General features: G+C 48.0%; 1 protein-coding gene across 9 annotated transcripts in view; it reads left to right on the forward strand.

Annotated features, from left to right (window-relative positions):
- cdk5rap2 (CDK5 regulatory subunit associated protein 2) overlaps window positions 1-14,336 on the forward strand; it is a 42,260-nt gene that overhangs the window by 21,861 nt on the left and 6,063 nt on the right. For 5 of the 9 annotated variants that reach the window (XR_009798999.1, XR_009799000.1, XM_061847695.1 and 2 more), the window contains exons 18-34: window positions 399-529; window positions 629-887; window positions 1,275-2,598; window positions 2,997-3,098; window positions 4,298-4,446; window positions 4,510-4,871; window positions 5,247-5,479; window positions 5,585-5,639; window positions 7,648-7,802; window positions 8,343-8,564; window positions 9,103-9,228; window positions 9,942-10,055; window positions 10,125-10,299; window positions 10,595-10,713; window positions 12,100-12,291; window positions 12,975-13,264; window positions 14,136-14,282. Coding sequence is in view for 7 of the 9 variants with exons in the window: in XM_061847695.1 (XP_061703679.1) it covers window positions 399-529; window positions 629-887; window positions 1,275-2,598; window positions 2,997-3,098; window positions 4,298-4,446; window positions 4,510-4,871; window positions 5,247-5,479; window positions 5,585-5,639; window positions 7,648-7,802; window positions 8,343-8,564; window positions 9,103-9,228; window positions 9,942-10,055; window positions 10,125-10,299; window positions 10,595-10,713; window positions 12,100-12,291; window positions 12,975-13,264; window positions 14,136-14,282 (4,155 nt within the window). In the remaining 2 variants the exon portion in view is untranslated. The remainder of the gene's footprint in view (window positions 1-398; window positions 530-628; window positions 888-1,274; window positions 2,599-2,996; window positions 3,099-4,297; window positions 4,447-4,509; window positions 4,872-5,246; window positions 5,480-5,584; window positions 5,640-7,647; window positions 7,803-8,342; window positions 8,565-9,102; window positions 9,229-9,941; window positions 10,056-10,124; window positions 10,300-10,594; window positions 10,714-12,099; window positions 12,292-12,974; window positions 13,265-14,135; window positions 14,283-14,336) is intronic. The other 4 variants (XM_061847702.1, XM_061847697.1, XM_061847700.1 and 1 more) reach the window with 3 other exon arrangements.

The following is a 14,336-nucleotide window of genomic DNA, read 5'->3' on the forward strand; positions in this document are numbered from 1 at the left end:
ACGAGCAGGTTCCTGGAAAAAATTTTTTTTACACAAGCAGCGAGGATCCTCTGATAAATGAAATTAATTGTTTGGCCTTTTTTTCCCCTGTTTGGCAATACCGATGCTGGATTTGCTCCATTAGTAAATCATCTTCTGTTTTCATGTACATTCAAGTTTGCGCTTCTTTTTGCATAGTCAAACCGCAAATAAATCGGGTCCTATGATTTAGCCTTGTGTGTACGAATGTGGTCATACATTATTACTATCTCTTGTGTATAATGTTAATTTTTTCCTAAAACAAATCCTCAAAGATCGATAGTGTGTATTATACATAGGTATAAGGACTTTTTTGTTGTTGTTTTTTTTTTTTTTTTTTATTGTCACATTGTATGAATTTACCTTCTCTTGTATTTTAGTCACCAGTGGATGAGAGCGTGGACAGCGGCCTGGGCCAGAGCAGAGAGCTTGTCCAGTGTGCCGGTCCAGAGACCAATTCTGTAAATTGTCTGTTGAGCGACAGTGGTGCTACAACACCCCTGCAACTTAGGTTGCTTTTTTTTTTTTTTTTTTTTTTTGTGTACTATCCATCTATTGCCAGATCCACTAGAAAGTATACCATTGATTGTTTAATTAACTCTTGTTACAGAGAGGAAGTCCTCAGGCTAACCGCTGAAAACGTGCAACTCCGAGGCCTGTTGAAGGAGCAAAAGTCCAACGAGTGCAAAGAGAAGGAGAGCACGGACGCGTCCGGGAACAGCAGCGACGGGCAGGCGGAATTAAGACGGAGCCGGGAAACTCTGCTGCGGGTTCAAGCCAAGAACAACGAGGATGAAGGCCCAAAGGTCACCACTGATGGATTGGGAACTCTTCAAGATGGCGGTCAAAGCAAGATTGGAAAAGACAGGGTGCGTTTTATATTACCAGACAGTGTTTTATTTTTATACAGTAGACAACTCACAAACAACTTGCGATATTAAGCGTTGGATGAAGTGTCAGGACAAACTGAAAACTTAACTTGAAACTTTATCAGGTGAACTTCATTTGGTTTTGTAGAAAGTGTTTGTCCTACTTCTCCTCCGTGTAGTTCCTCTCACAGGCACACTGAATAAACGTTTGAGGTTCTCTCTGGATGGTACACCTTCATCCCACATTCCAATAACATGCATGTTTGGTTCATTTTATCATCCCAGGGTGGACCCCGTCTCACCCCCGAGTTACGTACGACCACAGTGACGACAAAGCGTGAAAGGAATAGATGGATTTATGATTTCATTTTCCCGTTTCTTTTGTAGGCCTCTTTAAGATCTCGCCTGCCTGTCCCGGTGAGGCCAAGAGCCGAAGCTTACAGCGACGCACATTTAGATCCCTGTAAAGCGGACACGGCGCAGTGCCCTCACACAGACTCTGACCAGAAGTCATCTGTCGACTCCACCGTGTCATCGCAACCGAGGGCCGGCCCATCTCCTTCCCGCAGTTCCGCTCCCGACAGCAGCTGTCCCGCCACGCGCACGCCTGCTGACACCCAGGCCCACGATGCTCTTTTTGCCCAGCTGGAGCTCCTCCACCAGGAGTGCCAGGAGAAGGAAGCTTTGATCAAGAAGCAACTGGCTGACTGGGAAGAGCTCCACGCGCAGCTCCAGGACAAGGAACATCTCAATAGGCAGTACGTGGCGGCCTTGCGAGCAGCCGAGTCTACCATCTCATATTTGACCGCCTGCAGTCTGGACAGCCAGACTGGATCTGGACCGCAGGAAGGGTCTGCTTCTATGGGCTGCAACAGCACGCAGCTGGATTTACACAAAGTGCTCCAGGAGAAAGAGGCCCTCAACAAGCAACTTATCCAACTTTTGAACTTGGCAGAGAAGCACATGTCATCAAAAGACAGCCAGGAAACGTGGGCAGAATTTGCAGATCTCCGTTTGAAAATAGAAGCAGTGAACGCCTCGTCAAAGGAGCAGGGATCCTCAGATGTCTTTGGAGGTCTTGAGGGTTTGGAGCATAGTGATTCTTTGGAGGGAACGGCAAGACAGAGTGATTCCATAGAGACAGCATCAGAATCTCTCACAGAAAAAGAGTCGAAGGATCAGCGGGACACAAGAGAAAGTTCTAATATTTCAAATCAGGAGATGACCAAAGTTCTTGCGAAACGTCTTAGCTTGATAGAATCGGTCATTTCTTCCTTAGCAGCAGCCTGCACCAATACCAGCACATTCACCAGCCCTGAGCTCGAGGAGCATTTGGACAAACTCCAGAGGACTGTAGAAAACAGCCAAGAACTGGACCACCTGACTCAAGCCACGCAATCAAGTATCCACTCTGAAAAGCTTCTCAACTCTGAGCTCCACCACCATCTGCGACTCCTCTGCAAGGTCCTCGCCGACCGCTCTCAGAGGATTTGTGAGCTCCAGGCCTCCCTGCAGGAGGAGAGGTCCCGTCGAGAAGAGAGCGAGACCCGGGCCACGCTTTCAAATGGCAAGGGCTTGGCACCGAACGTTCAGGCCCAGCTGGAGACTCTGCACAAGGCGCTGAGGGAGAAGAAAAAAGCCTGCGAAAACCTCGAGGAGAAACTGGCCACGGCGCAATCCGCACCGTCCACAAATAACACGGCAGGCAGAGGTAAAGAACTTCAGCTCTTCCATTCTGCGTACGTTGGACCTTATGTGGAATGTTGCACAGTGGTACCTTCACTTATGAGTGCCAAATGAGCCAAAATGTAATTAAGAATAAGCTTTTTTTTTTTAAAGGAGGGACAGTGCAGTCATTGTCACATTTAGAGCCATTGATTGGATGGGACGGTTTAAAAACACAAATACAAAAAAAAAAAAAACCACTGACAAGGAGCAACGGTACAGTAGGTCAGAATTTGTCGAGGCGCTGATACGGGTGAGTTTGAAATCCAACTCAGAAGTCAAGGTATCACTGCACTTGGGTGCGTCCCAGTCTTGGTACGGAGGCTCAAGAGAGCGAGCTTCATCCTGTTGCTGACTTAACGTGAACATTGCCTCCAATCCCAGCTGTGGAGCAGGATGACAAAAGCGTGCAGGTGGATTTGCAGGACCTGGGTTACGAAACCACGGGCAAGAGCGAGAACGATAGGGCAGAGAGCAGTAGCACAGGTCAGACTACCTTTGAGACGGACGCTGCATGTCTGTCTTCTGAGTGGACACTAATCTCACACATCTTGGCCTGCTGGAGCCTTCAACGGTCTGCATGAGGAGCGAGCAGGGGCCGTAACACACTCTCGGCGTTTGAGTCTCCTAACCTCGCGCTGTTTTCTCTTCTGGTTCCGGCGTGGTGTCGCCCAACTTTCACTGCCATGCAACGTTCTGCACGGGTGGATCCTTTGCATGTCTTTCCAGCACTTAATAATCTTTACTTTTTCCTTCTTTATCTTGTCATCCAAGCCTTGTTTCCACCAAGCTAGTGGTAGAGTCTGGTGCACGTACGTCGAGCATTTCCACTGTAAAGGGCCACAAAATATCCAGCCTGCATCTCAGAAATTTCACTCGCACAGTATGGCTGAACAGACTCCTGTCCAAGACGTAGAATAAAATGTGCTGTGTAAGAAATATTGATTATCAGGATAATCAAACGAGGTGTCAGAAAAGTTCTATCACTTGTTTCACAAACCCAATCTACAAATTACGGGGTTTTCTCCTTTAATGTCGGCCACGTAGGAAGAGATGCTGCGGCGTTTGCTTCGTTCGGTGCGCAAAAAGTGGGCAGAATAACTCGTAGCTGCTTTACGGCAATGCGTCTGCTCTATGGCTGAGGATTCAACAAAACATCGCCGTCCTGGAGCAACCTCCTGACTCACCGGACCTCTGTTCCGTGTGAATTTTTCTTTCCCGAGCTGAAGGGGTTCACGGTGGGAGCCTATTTTCCAAATGCGGATGACGTCAAGGTCACCGTGACGACGGAGTCGCGGTGGATCTCGTAAGAACACTTCCGTGGGTGCGTGAGGGCGTGGCAGCGGAGACTGGGAAAATGCGTTAAAATCCAAGGGGAGAACTTTGTGAGTAATTTGTGGTGAAGATTTCAAAAGGCATCTTTTGTGAGATCGGTCCTGCAACTTTTCTGACTTACCTCCTAGATGAATTCTACATTATGTATCTTGTTCAGATTGTTAGGCGGGAATTATTTTACGCATCCCTCCTTCACACAAATATCTGAACCAAATCATTCTGGACTCTTAGCGGTTGTTGGAGACATGGCTTTTTATTCCTTTTTTTTTTTTTTTTTTTTTAAATTCTGTTAATATGAACAGTGGTTAAAGCATCCTTGTTTCACTACTCCCATCTCTCCGTGGATTTAGAAGTCGAGATGGGCGTCAAAGCAACCGGAAGCACTTCTAGTCTCCCTTTGCTGCTGACTCCAGAGCAGGCGCACTTATCCTCACCTGAACATGTGGACTCCACCTCCAGCACTCCGTACCCGAGTTCCCCCACCTTGAGCTCGGCCAAGGTATTCACCCCGGCGGACTTTCGCACACGACAAACGTTCATGCGGCTGCTGTTGTCTTTTCAGGTCAGTCTGAAAAGCCTGCAGACCTATGAGGAATACGGTCTCTCCGAGGACCCGCTGCAGCTGCAGGCGCAGGTGCGAGAGTTGAAGACTCAGTTGGAAAGCCAGACCAAACTCGTGAGCCAGATGCAAAGTCTTCTGCAGAGAAACGCCATCAACCTGGCGGGAGGCCACCGCTCTGACCGTTCGACCAGTCGGGACGGAACGCAGGACCATCACGCGAGGCACAGTCGGGAGCCGATGCGGGAGAAAGATGGTGAGGGAAAAGACCGGTCCGTTAGGAGCGAGGCCAGCGAGTCGGAAGCCAAGAAGGCCACGAAGGAGCAGTTGCAGCACGCTCGCAGCCGTTCCGCATCCCCTGCCAGGTTGGGATACAATGCGACCAACTCTTGATTCCTTATCAAAAATGCTGAATTGTTTTTAAGTCTACGATGTGACCATTAAAACCAGAAAGTTTATCACGTCGGATACTTTACAGATCCGCTCGCGATAGACGAAAAGTTGCAATAAATAAACCATATGGGGGGGGGGGGGGGAAGCCCGTCGACGGTCAGACGGAAATTCGCATCGATGTTATCGTAACTATAGATTTTAACAGTAGATTTTCGGGCTGCCCGACGTTGCGTTCCAACATTGCTGTTGCGTAGCTAAAAACCAAAAACATTTGTTTAACAATCTGCGGCATGACGTGGGTCCAGAAAATAGTCAGTTCAGCCCAATTTGGTGTGTGCCTGCCACAGTTTGGACTCCCTGGTGCAGTCGCAGGCCAGGGAGCTGTCGCAGCTCAGGCAGCAGATCAAGGAGAGCCGGCGCCTGGGCGGCGTGCAGCGGCGTCAGATGGGGGAGCTGAGGAGGGCCTTTCAGGAGCTGCTCCGGGCCAGCCCGGCGGACTGCTACCTGGGCGAGGTGGTCAAAGGGCAGCTGGACAAGACCCTGAGCATTCTCGATCGCCTGGAGGGACGCCTGGACAAAGGTAGCTGCGGTGTTTATAAACACATCAGTAATACGGTGCTGGTTGACCTAAAATATCAACAAGAGGTGACTTTTTTAAAAAAAATAAAATAAAATTCTGTGTCAGTAGGAGAGACTCATCAGGATAATGAAGACGTGGCGGCTCTGGAGCGTTCTAACTGGTACGTCTCAACCTTCAACGCCATTGCTTGGTATTTAAGGGCTCAGCGACGTTTCTGTTCACGACCAGCAATTAACACACAGCGGGAGCCGTCATCGTTCATTACATTTAACGTCGAGAAACATCTGTCGGCCGTCTTTGAAATCCGGGCGCCTGTCATCTGCCACGTTGCACACCACCACAATTCACTCAGTGAGGAATTTTTACAGTCAGTGTGCGGCAGACATATTTTCAGGACAAACAGCTCACGCGGCTGATGGGAGATTTTTTTTTTTAAGGTCAGCGACAGTTTCTATTATTTGATGTTTGACCCCTTTGAAAGAAAACCTCCCCCCGTTTTGACCTCGTCTGGTCTGCTGACCCATTTTCATCTGTGTCAACCAAACAATTGATTATCCAATTGGGTCAGTGGTGTGATACGCATCAGAACATCAGCGGACATACAGCAGAACACTTGCTGAGGCTTTAAAAGTCAGATATTGTGCCTTTTTTTTTTTTTTTAAATAATGAGTATCCAGGTGTCTTGAAAAATGCTGTCGATCATATTCATATTTTAACTACAGAATGCCACTCGTCACACTGTTGGAAATAATTCAATATTCGTATTGCAAATGCGGATTACAGATTTTGTTACCATGGCGAGCTTGTTGTGCAGTGTTGTGCAACGTAGCAACTTTATTTAGCGACTTCTCTGGTGACTTTTTGTGTTCTGGGCTTTTGTCAAAAATATGACAATGATTCTTTCTTACAGATTTCCTCAAATTATAGGCAATGTGTGTTTGTCACTTCCAGTTGAAGTTGAGACGAATATATACATTATATATTTTAACACCAAACCGTTTAACCAAATCATGTAATCCAGTTCAAAAGACTGCTAGCTTAATATGAAAATATCACGCAAAATGCCATAGATGAGCTGTCTGAAATGAACTATTAATATTCTATCTGCTCTGTGGGATCAAGGATGATTCCGGGAGTTTGGTTGCCGACCTTCTGTGCCTCTTTTTCCTCTCGCTGTTGATTATTCTGCATCTCTTCCAGTAGGGCGGCGTGCTTCATAGGATTTTATGGAAAAATGTAGTACTTCACTCAACATGCATGACTCTAAAATCAGACTTTTTTTTTTTTTTTTTTTTACCGTAAACCCCCCTAACAAATTCACTTAAAAAGACGCCATGTGGCAGAAGTGTGAACATGGAGCCACAATCTAATGGGGGTTCAGTTCAGTTCCCCCATTTAAACATCACACCACTATCAAGGATATTAAAAAAGCACATTGGACATTTTTTTTGTGCCACTAACACGCACCTAAACCACAGGATTTATTTGTAGTAAATGCGGGCAGATGGACAATCCCACCGCCCCAATCCAGAAGGAGCTAGAAAAGCTGCGTCAGGAGCTAGAGGGCGACAGAGAGCAGCTGCAGCGTCATTTTGGTTGCCTGGTCCGGGAAAATATTGCCGTGGCCGAGCGCGCCAACAGGCGCTTGGATGCGTAAGTCGGGTTCCCAAAGGCGTGCTGCTCGCTGTGTGGACTTTTTTATGTATTTATTGGTATGCCTAAAACGTGTGGTGTGAAATATTTGTGGTTTTGCTCGTGACTCGGCTGAGCATGCTACGAGAAGTAGGGTGGAAATATTTTTCAAAGCTGGAAATTCCTGGGAATAAGCCAGGATCGTAAATAAATCAAAGGGTATGTTTTACTACGAAACTTGAATATAGTTGGGGGAAATATATTTCATCATAATCCAGATTAGAACAACCAGACATACAGTGGGACCGTGATGCATGAATTTCGCTTAGTTGACTTTATTATTTTATTTTATTTTTCAGTTTTTGCATGGTATTGCTGTTGGAATTATTTGAGAAAAAAATGGATGAACAATTCCCATGCAACGTCGGAATATTTCCCCAGACTAATCCTGTGTGGAAATTTACCAGACATTTTCCGACGCTATTGATGAGCGTGACGGGGGGCTTGTGCTAACACATCTTGCTCCCTCCCCTCAGGTTGGCCAAAGAACTGCAGGAGAAGAATCGCCTCATCCAGAGCCTGCAGAGTCAAGTCCGAGGCCAGAGTCCCGGAAGTCCCCACAGCGCCCACTCGGATGTAGACCCCCCGGACCGGGCCTCATCCTCCAGCCGCGGGAGTCCGCCTGTGCAAGGTAGTCCCTCATTAGCATAGCATTAGCGTTAGCATTGTCTTAACAAAACTGCTCCGTTTGACCGAGTCACAAATGTCGTGTTTATATTACACGCTGGAAAGCCGTCACAGCATTTATTGGATGTCCTTGAGATCCGTATCCTTGATGATGTCGTCACTCACCAGGCCTGCCGTCCGCCTTTTAAAGAATTTGTTTCTCCATAGTGGTGTGTACATTTTTCCGGACTTGTCAGTCACGTGCCCCAGTTGAGTAAAGGTTGGGAAACACGAGTACGAGATTGTCGTGTAAAAGTGTTCCGTCGTTCCAACGTTCCATCCTTTCTCGGCGGTGGTGTGTCTTACTCACGCAAGTGACACAGAAAGCTATTTTCCACTCACGGTCATTGCGGTGCACCACGCGGACCGAGGATGGCGCAGGTGTCAGCTTTCCACCCCCCGCAGACCACTCTAAAGTTGCATTATTCAGTAGCACCGATCCAGTTCTGGTTGAGGGTGGGGAAAAAAAAAAAAGGGGAACAATTGTCGCCGTGTTCACGTGCAGGGGGGGCAACGGACTCGGCGGCCGCGTCCGGCCGACTGCTGGGCTTGGAGAGGGAGAACGGGCTGCTTCACGAGCGGCTGAGCAGCAGCGAGCAGCTCAACGCCAGCCTCCGCCGCGAGCTGGAGCTGCACCTGTCCGTCATGGCGCACCACCGGGACGGACGAGATGCGGGGGGCGCCTCGGCGGCGAAAGCCTCCGCAGAAGTGCGGCCCGTTGATTCAGGTCGGCAAGCTCTGATCGGCTCGTATTAATTACAGTCAGAGATCATTAGTTGTGCCACCAGAGATAGTCATATTTCGATCGTCTGAAATTATTACTACATATCACGAGTCTTTGGTCAAACTTTTTCTTGCAACTTCCAGTTAAAATTAAACCTAAAACTAAGAGGAATTAAAGTTGTATTTTTGACCAAACCTTGCCTTGTAATTCTGCTAAAGGACGGTGCAAAATGCCATAGACAGGCTAACAAGATTAATATCGATGTTGTAACACTTTAACAATGGATATTTGAATCCAAATAGTGCAGCAATGAATATGTGGACAGGCATTTTAGCAATAGTATGTTCTTTATCCTCTGCCAAAAAAAACGACTTCTTACTGCAGCTGACTGAGTAGTTGAGACCGTCTTTTTTTGTGTGTACACGTCCGCTGTGTCTATACAATACTGTGAAACTATGATGCACAAACTCTTTGATTCCTCGCATCCTGTCTGTCGTCTGACTGTACGGCGTCGACGTTTTCTCGACCTCGTGTGGTTCAGACCTGCTGGCCGAGCACCTCGAGGAGATCCGAGCCCTGAGGCGGCGCCTGGAGGAGAGCATCTGCACCAACGACCGCCTCAGGGAGCAGCTGGAGAGGAGACTGGCCGAGCTGGAGAAAGACGCGGGTGAGCTCATGTCGAGTGTGTGTGTGTGTGTGTGTGTGTACCGTAATTCCCGGCCGCCTGTAAGCCTCACCCGCTACATTTGGAAAGGAAATACCGTTTGGTACATACATATGCCGCAGCCGTGTGAAAGATATTTACAAAGACTGTAGACAGAGAGTTTAACGCTAGCGCCGCCGCGTGTGCTAACGCTAACGCTGCCGCCGCGCTAACAGGGCCAGTTGAAAAAAAAAAACATACTTTTAAAAATCACTGAGGCACAGGGTAAAACCGGTAAAAGTCACTTCCTCGGCACATATATTCCACCGGTCTCACTCCTACCTTTTTCCTCTCTCGTGCCCCCTTGCGACCATTAGAAAAAAATGCACAAATTAGCCACATCGCTGCATCAACCGCAGGGTTGAAAGGGTGTGAAAAAAGCGGCGGCTAATAAACTGGAAATGACAGTATAAATTTGATAATATTGTCATTTTCTGATTCATTTATGATGCAACCTAAAGTCTTATTCGCTCATTTGTGGTGGGTTTTTTTTCTCTGTGTGTGTGTTTGTATGCATTGCTTGTGTGAGTGTATTTATTTTATGTGGTTATTGTCTGTTTGGTGTGAGTCTTTTTTTTTTTTTTTTTTTTTTGTGGTTTTGTGTCCCATGTTTTAATTTTTTTTTTTTTTTTTTTTTTTTTCCCGCCATCTCTGGGGTTTTTTCCGCGTCCCATCAGCCACCAACATCTTCGTCCACGGCAACGAGGACCAAGCGCAGCTGGTCAAAGAGGTCCGCTTCCTGTGGGTTCAGAACCAAGGCCTGAAGGAGCAGCTCCACCAGGAGTCCAAAGGTGCGATGCAAAGCACGCACGTCGTGACAGAAGCCGACCGCATCACGCCGCGCGCTTCCCTCCTTCCAGACAAGCGGCTGCGGGACGACCTGGCGAGGCGAGCGGCCAGGCTGGAGCAGAGCAGGAAGGAGAACGACGTCCTGAGGCAGGAGAACGCCGGGCTGCGGGAGAGGCTGGACCTCGGCGGCCGAGAGAACGCCAGGCTGCTCCGGTCGCTGCGCGCCAGCGAGGACCAGCTGCGCGGGTACGTCCGCCAAAGCCGAGTCCACGTCGTGCAATGTGACGCGACGCGACGTTGTAGCGTAGCCGTGGCAACTCGCTACCAGTGCAGCTTGTTTCGGCGGTCAGCCCGACGGACACTGAAAGCCGAAACCCGGATCCGGTTTAGCGGTTCACTCCTCTCCCTTTCGCGTTTGTCCTCAAAATTCAACTAATGAGCCTGCTTGTGTGTATGGCACCCAACTAAGAGCTTCTGTTTGTGTTTGAATCATGAATTGAGATTTACGTGCTTCCAAACTTTATTTGTTTTTTGCGCTCAGTCTGCAGTGCGAGGTGAAGCTGCAGCGTCAGCAGGTGACCGACTCGCAGCGCCTCCTCCAATCGCTGCGCGTGGAGCTGCAAGTTCACGAGAAGATGGAGACGGCGACGCACGCTCAAGGTTGGTTTCTTCTCTCTCAACTCCAACGCAACTTTATTTTTGGTTCATCCCCAAAGTTAACGACAATAAAAAAATCCTCATATGGTCATTCAGGTCTATTCAATTTATATAGTCGACTGCAAAAATGACGATCGATCAAGCTCCAAAATTGCACACATGCGAACCAAATGATGACAACTGTTGTTATTCATAACCGTAAAGGAGACTCCGGTTTATCATATGATTAGTTTGCGAGTTTGTTTACACGTTACGCGATGTAATACAGGTGACGAGAAGCAGGGAAAAAGACTTCAATTTGTCATTTTTCCCCCCCCCAAAAAAAAAAAAAAAAAACCTACGTTCAATATTTCATTTGAGTGTGTATTCCTAAGATTTAATTAATAAATGTTCAGGGAAAATTAAAAAAAATGGATTAGTATGCAAATAACATTAGCATATGAATCCCCCATTTTTTTTTTTTTTTTTTTTTTAAAACAACAAGTAACGTTCTCCCGACCCCACCCCCCCCCCACCCCCCCATTTTTTTTATTTTTTTTTTTAAAACAACAAGTAACGTTCTCCCGACCCCACCCCCCCATTTTTTTTTTTTTTTTTTTTAAAACAAGTAACGTTCTCCCGACCCCACCCCTCCAAGTCTTTTCGGGTACGGTTCCCGTTTTTCAAGTATGGAAATGTGACCCCGCCTCATTTTTTTTTTTTTTTTTTTTTTTAAAACAACAAGTAACGTTCTCCCGACCCCACCCCCCCATTTTTTTTATTTTTTTTTTTAAAACAACAAGTAACGTTCTCCCGACCCCACCCCCCCATTTTTTTTTTTTTTTTTTTTTTTAAAAACAACAGTAACGTTCTCCCGACCCCACCCCCCCATTTTTTTTATTTTTTTTTTTAAAACAACAAGTAACGTTCTCCCGACCCCACCCCCCCATTTTTTTTATTTTTTTTTTTAAAACAACAAGTAACGTTCTCCCGACCCCACCCCCCCTCCAAGTCTTTTCGGGTACGGTTCCCGTTTTTCAAGTATGGAAATGTGACCCCGCCTCATTTTTTTTTTTTTTTTTTTTTTTTTAAAACAACAAGTAACGTTCTCCCGACCCCACCCCCCCCCCCCCCATTTTTTTTATTTTTTTTTTTTTAAAACAACAAGTAACGTTCTACCCTAAAGTACCGACCCCACCCCCCCATTTTTTTTATTTATTTTTTTTTTAAAACAACAAGTAACGTTCTACCGACCCCACCCCCCCCCCCCCTTTTTTTTATTATTTTTTTTTTAAAACAACAAGTAACGTTCTCCCGACCCCGCCCCTCCAAGTCTTTTCGGGTACGGTTCCCGTTTTTCAAGTATGGAAATGTGACCCCGCCTCATTTTTTTTTATTTTTTTCGTTCAGACCCCGGTCGCCCCCCGCCCGGCGCGACGGAGCTGTCGGAGCTGCTGTCGGAGATGCGCCACCTTCGTCTGCAGCTGGAGAGGAGCATCCGCACCAACGACACGCTGCGCCACAGGCTGGAGGAGCAGCTGTGGGGAGGGGCCGGACACTCGGAAACCATCAACATCAACTACGTGCTCTCCGCCGCCGCAGGTGGGCGACCGACCGCGCCGCCACCGCGCCGCGTGAACCCCCCTCGTTGGCATTTGCATTTTTAGCGTATGCCGCGCCCACAACTGGCTCAAACAAACGCTTTTGCTCTTGAGCGGTGACTTGTGACTAATTGTTTTGTTGCGGTGACTCCGTTGGTAAAGCGTTGGCCTCACAGTTCTGAGGTCCCGGGTTCGATCTTTTCTCCGGGTGGGCACTCCGGTTTCCTCCTACATCCCAAAAACATGCAACAGTAATTGGACACTCTAAATTGCCCGTAGGTGTGACTGTTCTCTGTCTCCATGTGCCATGCGATTGGGTGGCGACCAGTTTAGGGTGTCCCCTCGTGAGGATAAGCGGCTAAGAAAATGGACGGATGGATGTTTTGTCGCAGAGCCAGCCAATATGGTTTTGCTCCTCCTCGTGCTTTGAATGCATTTGACTTTTTGAACCACATTTTCCTAAATAAACCACACTTTTGAAAGTGAAGACTCTCAGTTCTCCAAACTCCCAGTTGAAGTTGATTTCATTTTGTCGAACTGAAGGCTTCATGCTAACGTGTGGTGTGGAACGCCATAGACGAGCTAACAGAAATGAGAAACTCTAAAATGTCATGACGCTTCAAACGGCTGCTACTTGGCAACACAAAACGATGCTGAAAGTCTGATGTTTCCTCCCACGCGTAGATGGCGCAAGCGGGCCTCCGGCTCGCGAAGGCGCCGACGTCTACGGTCATCAAGTGCGCCGTGAGGCGGGCGGCGGCGGCGGCGGCGGCGGCAGCGGCAGCAGCTCCGGCGAGAGCACGACCGGCGCCCCCTCCCGCCTGGTGCCGGGCCACCGCCTGTGGGCCAACCGCAACGGGCGCCACATCCTGGCGCTGGTGGAGGACTACGGCGCCCTCCGCAGGCACATCTCGGAAGGACGCAAGCTCCTGCGCGGCGTGGACGTGCGACTCCATCAGTGTCTCACCAGCAAGGTTTCTTTCTTTTCTTGGGGGGGGGGGGGGGGGATTAAAATTACATTTTTTTGTTCTGAAAAGGAAATGTTACTTTATTATAAATATATGATATATATGAATACTTTTTATTCTGTTAAATTCACAAACTTTTTCCTCATAAAACGGAATTTTAGCGTTATCCTCAAAGATTAGGCGTCTTGAACAAGACAGGCACGCACAATTTAAATTCAATTTTTTTTTTTTTTTAATCCAATCATCCATCCATTATTTAGCCGCTTATCCTCACAAGGGTGGCGGGGAGTACTGCCGCCTCTCCCAGCCGTCAACAGGCAGGAGCCACAATCTAGTGTCACATGACCTATGTGCACAAACAAAGGCTTGCTTATGTTGCGACACAATTACGGCCAGCGTTGATTTCTTGGATTTATCCTCATCCGTGCATCCATTTTCTTCAGCGCTTATCCTCACGAGGGTCACGGGGAGTGCTGGAGCCTATCCGGGCTGTCAGTGGGCAGGAGGTGGGGGTACACCCTGAAGTGGTCGCCAGCCAATCGCAGGGCACACAGAGACAAACAGCCAATGAGAATCACACCTACGGGCAATTTAGGGGGTCCAATTAATGTTGGCTGTTTTTGGGATGTGGGAGAACATGCAAACGCAGAACTGTGAGGCCGACGCCGCCTAATTCCACTCTTCTCAAACCCATTTCTTAAGTGTGAACACAAAATCTGAGTTGCGTGCAAAACTACTCCACGGCAACACTGCTGTAACTTTTGCGCTTCTCAAAAAATGAAAATGAGGGGAAAAAAAAACAACAAAAAAAGACTTTCCTCTTCTATTGTAAACAAATCTTGACATGGTGCAATTTTTTTCTTTTTTTTGCGTTGAGGCGACGGACGACGAGAGCGTGAAGCTGTTACGCGGCGACGTCGGCACCGTCCAGCGGGTTCTGGACGAGGCCGCCCGCCTGCTCAAGCTGGCGTGGAGGGTCTCCCTGCCGGCAGGGGGCGCCGGGCCTGCCGGCAACAACCAGCAGGTTGCGCGACCGACAACGCGCACTTTTCATACGATAGAGTCCAACTTTGCTCAC

Source organism: Syngnathoides biaculeatus, chromosome 17 (genome assembly GCF_019802595.1).
Source record: "Syngnathoides biaculeatus isolate LvHL_M chromosome 17, ASM1980259v1, whole genome shotgun sequence".
Taxonomy (NCBI): Eukaryota; Metazoa; Chordata; class Actinopteri; order Syngnathiformes; family Syngnathidae; genus Syngnathoides; species Syngnathoides biaculeatus.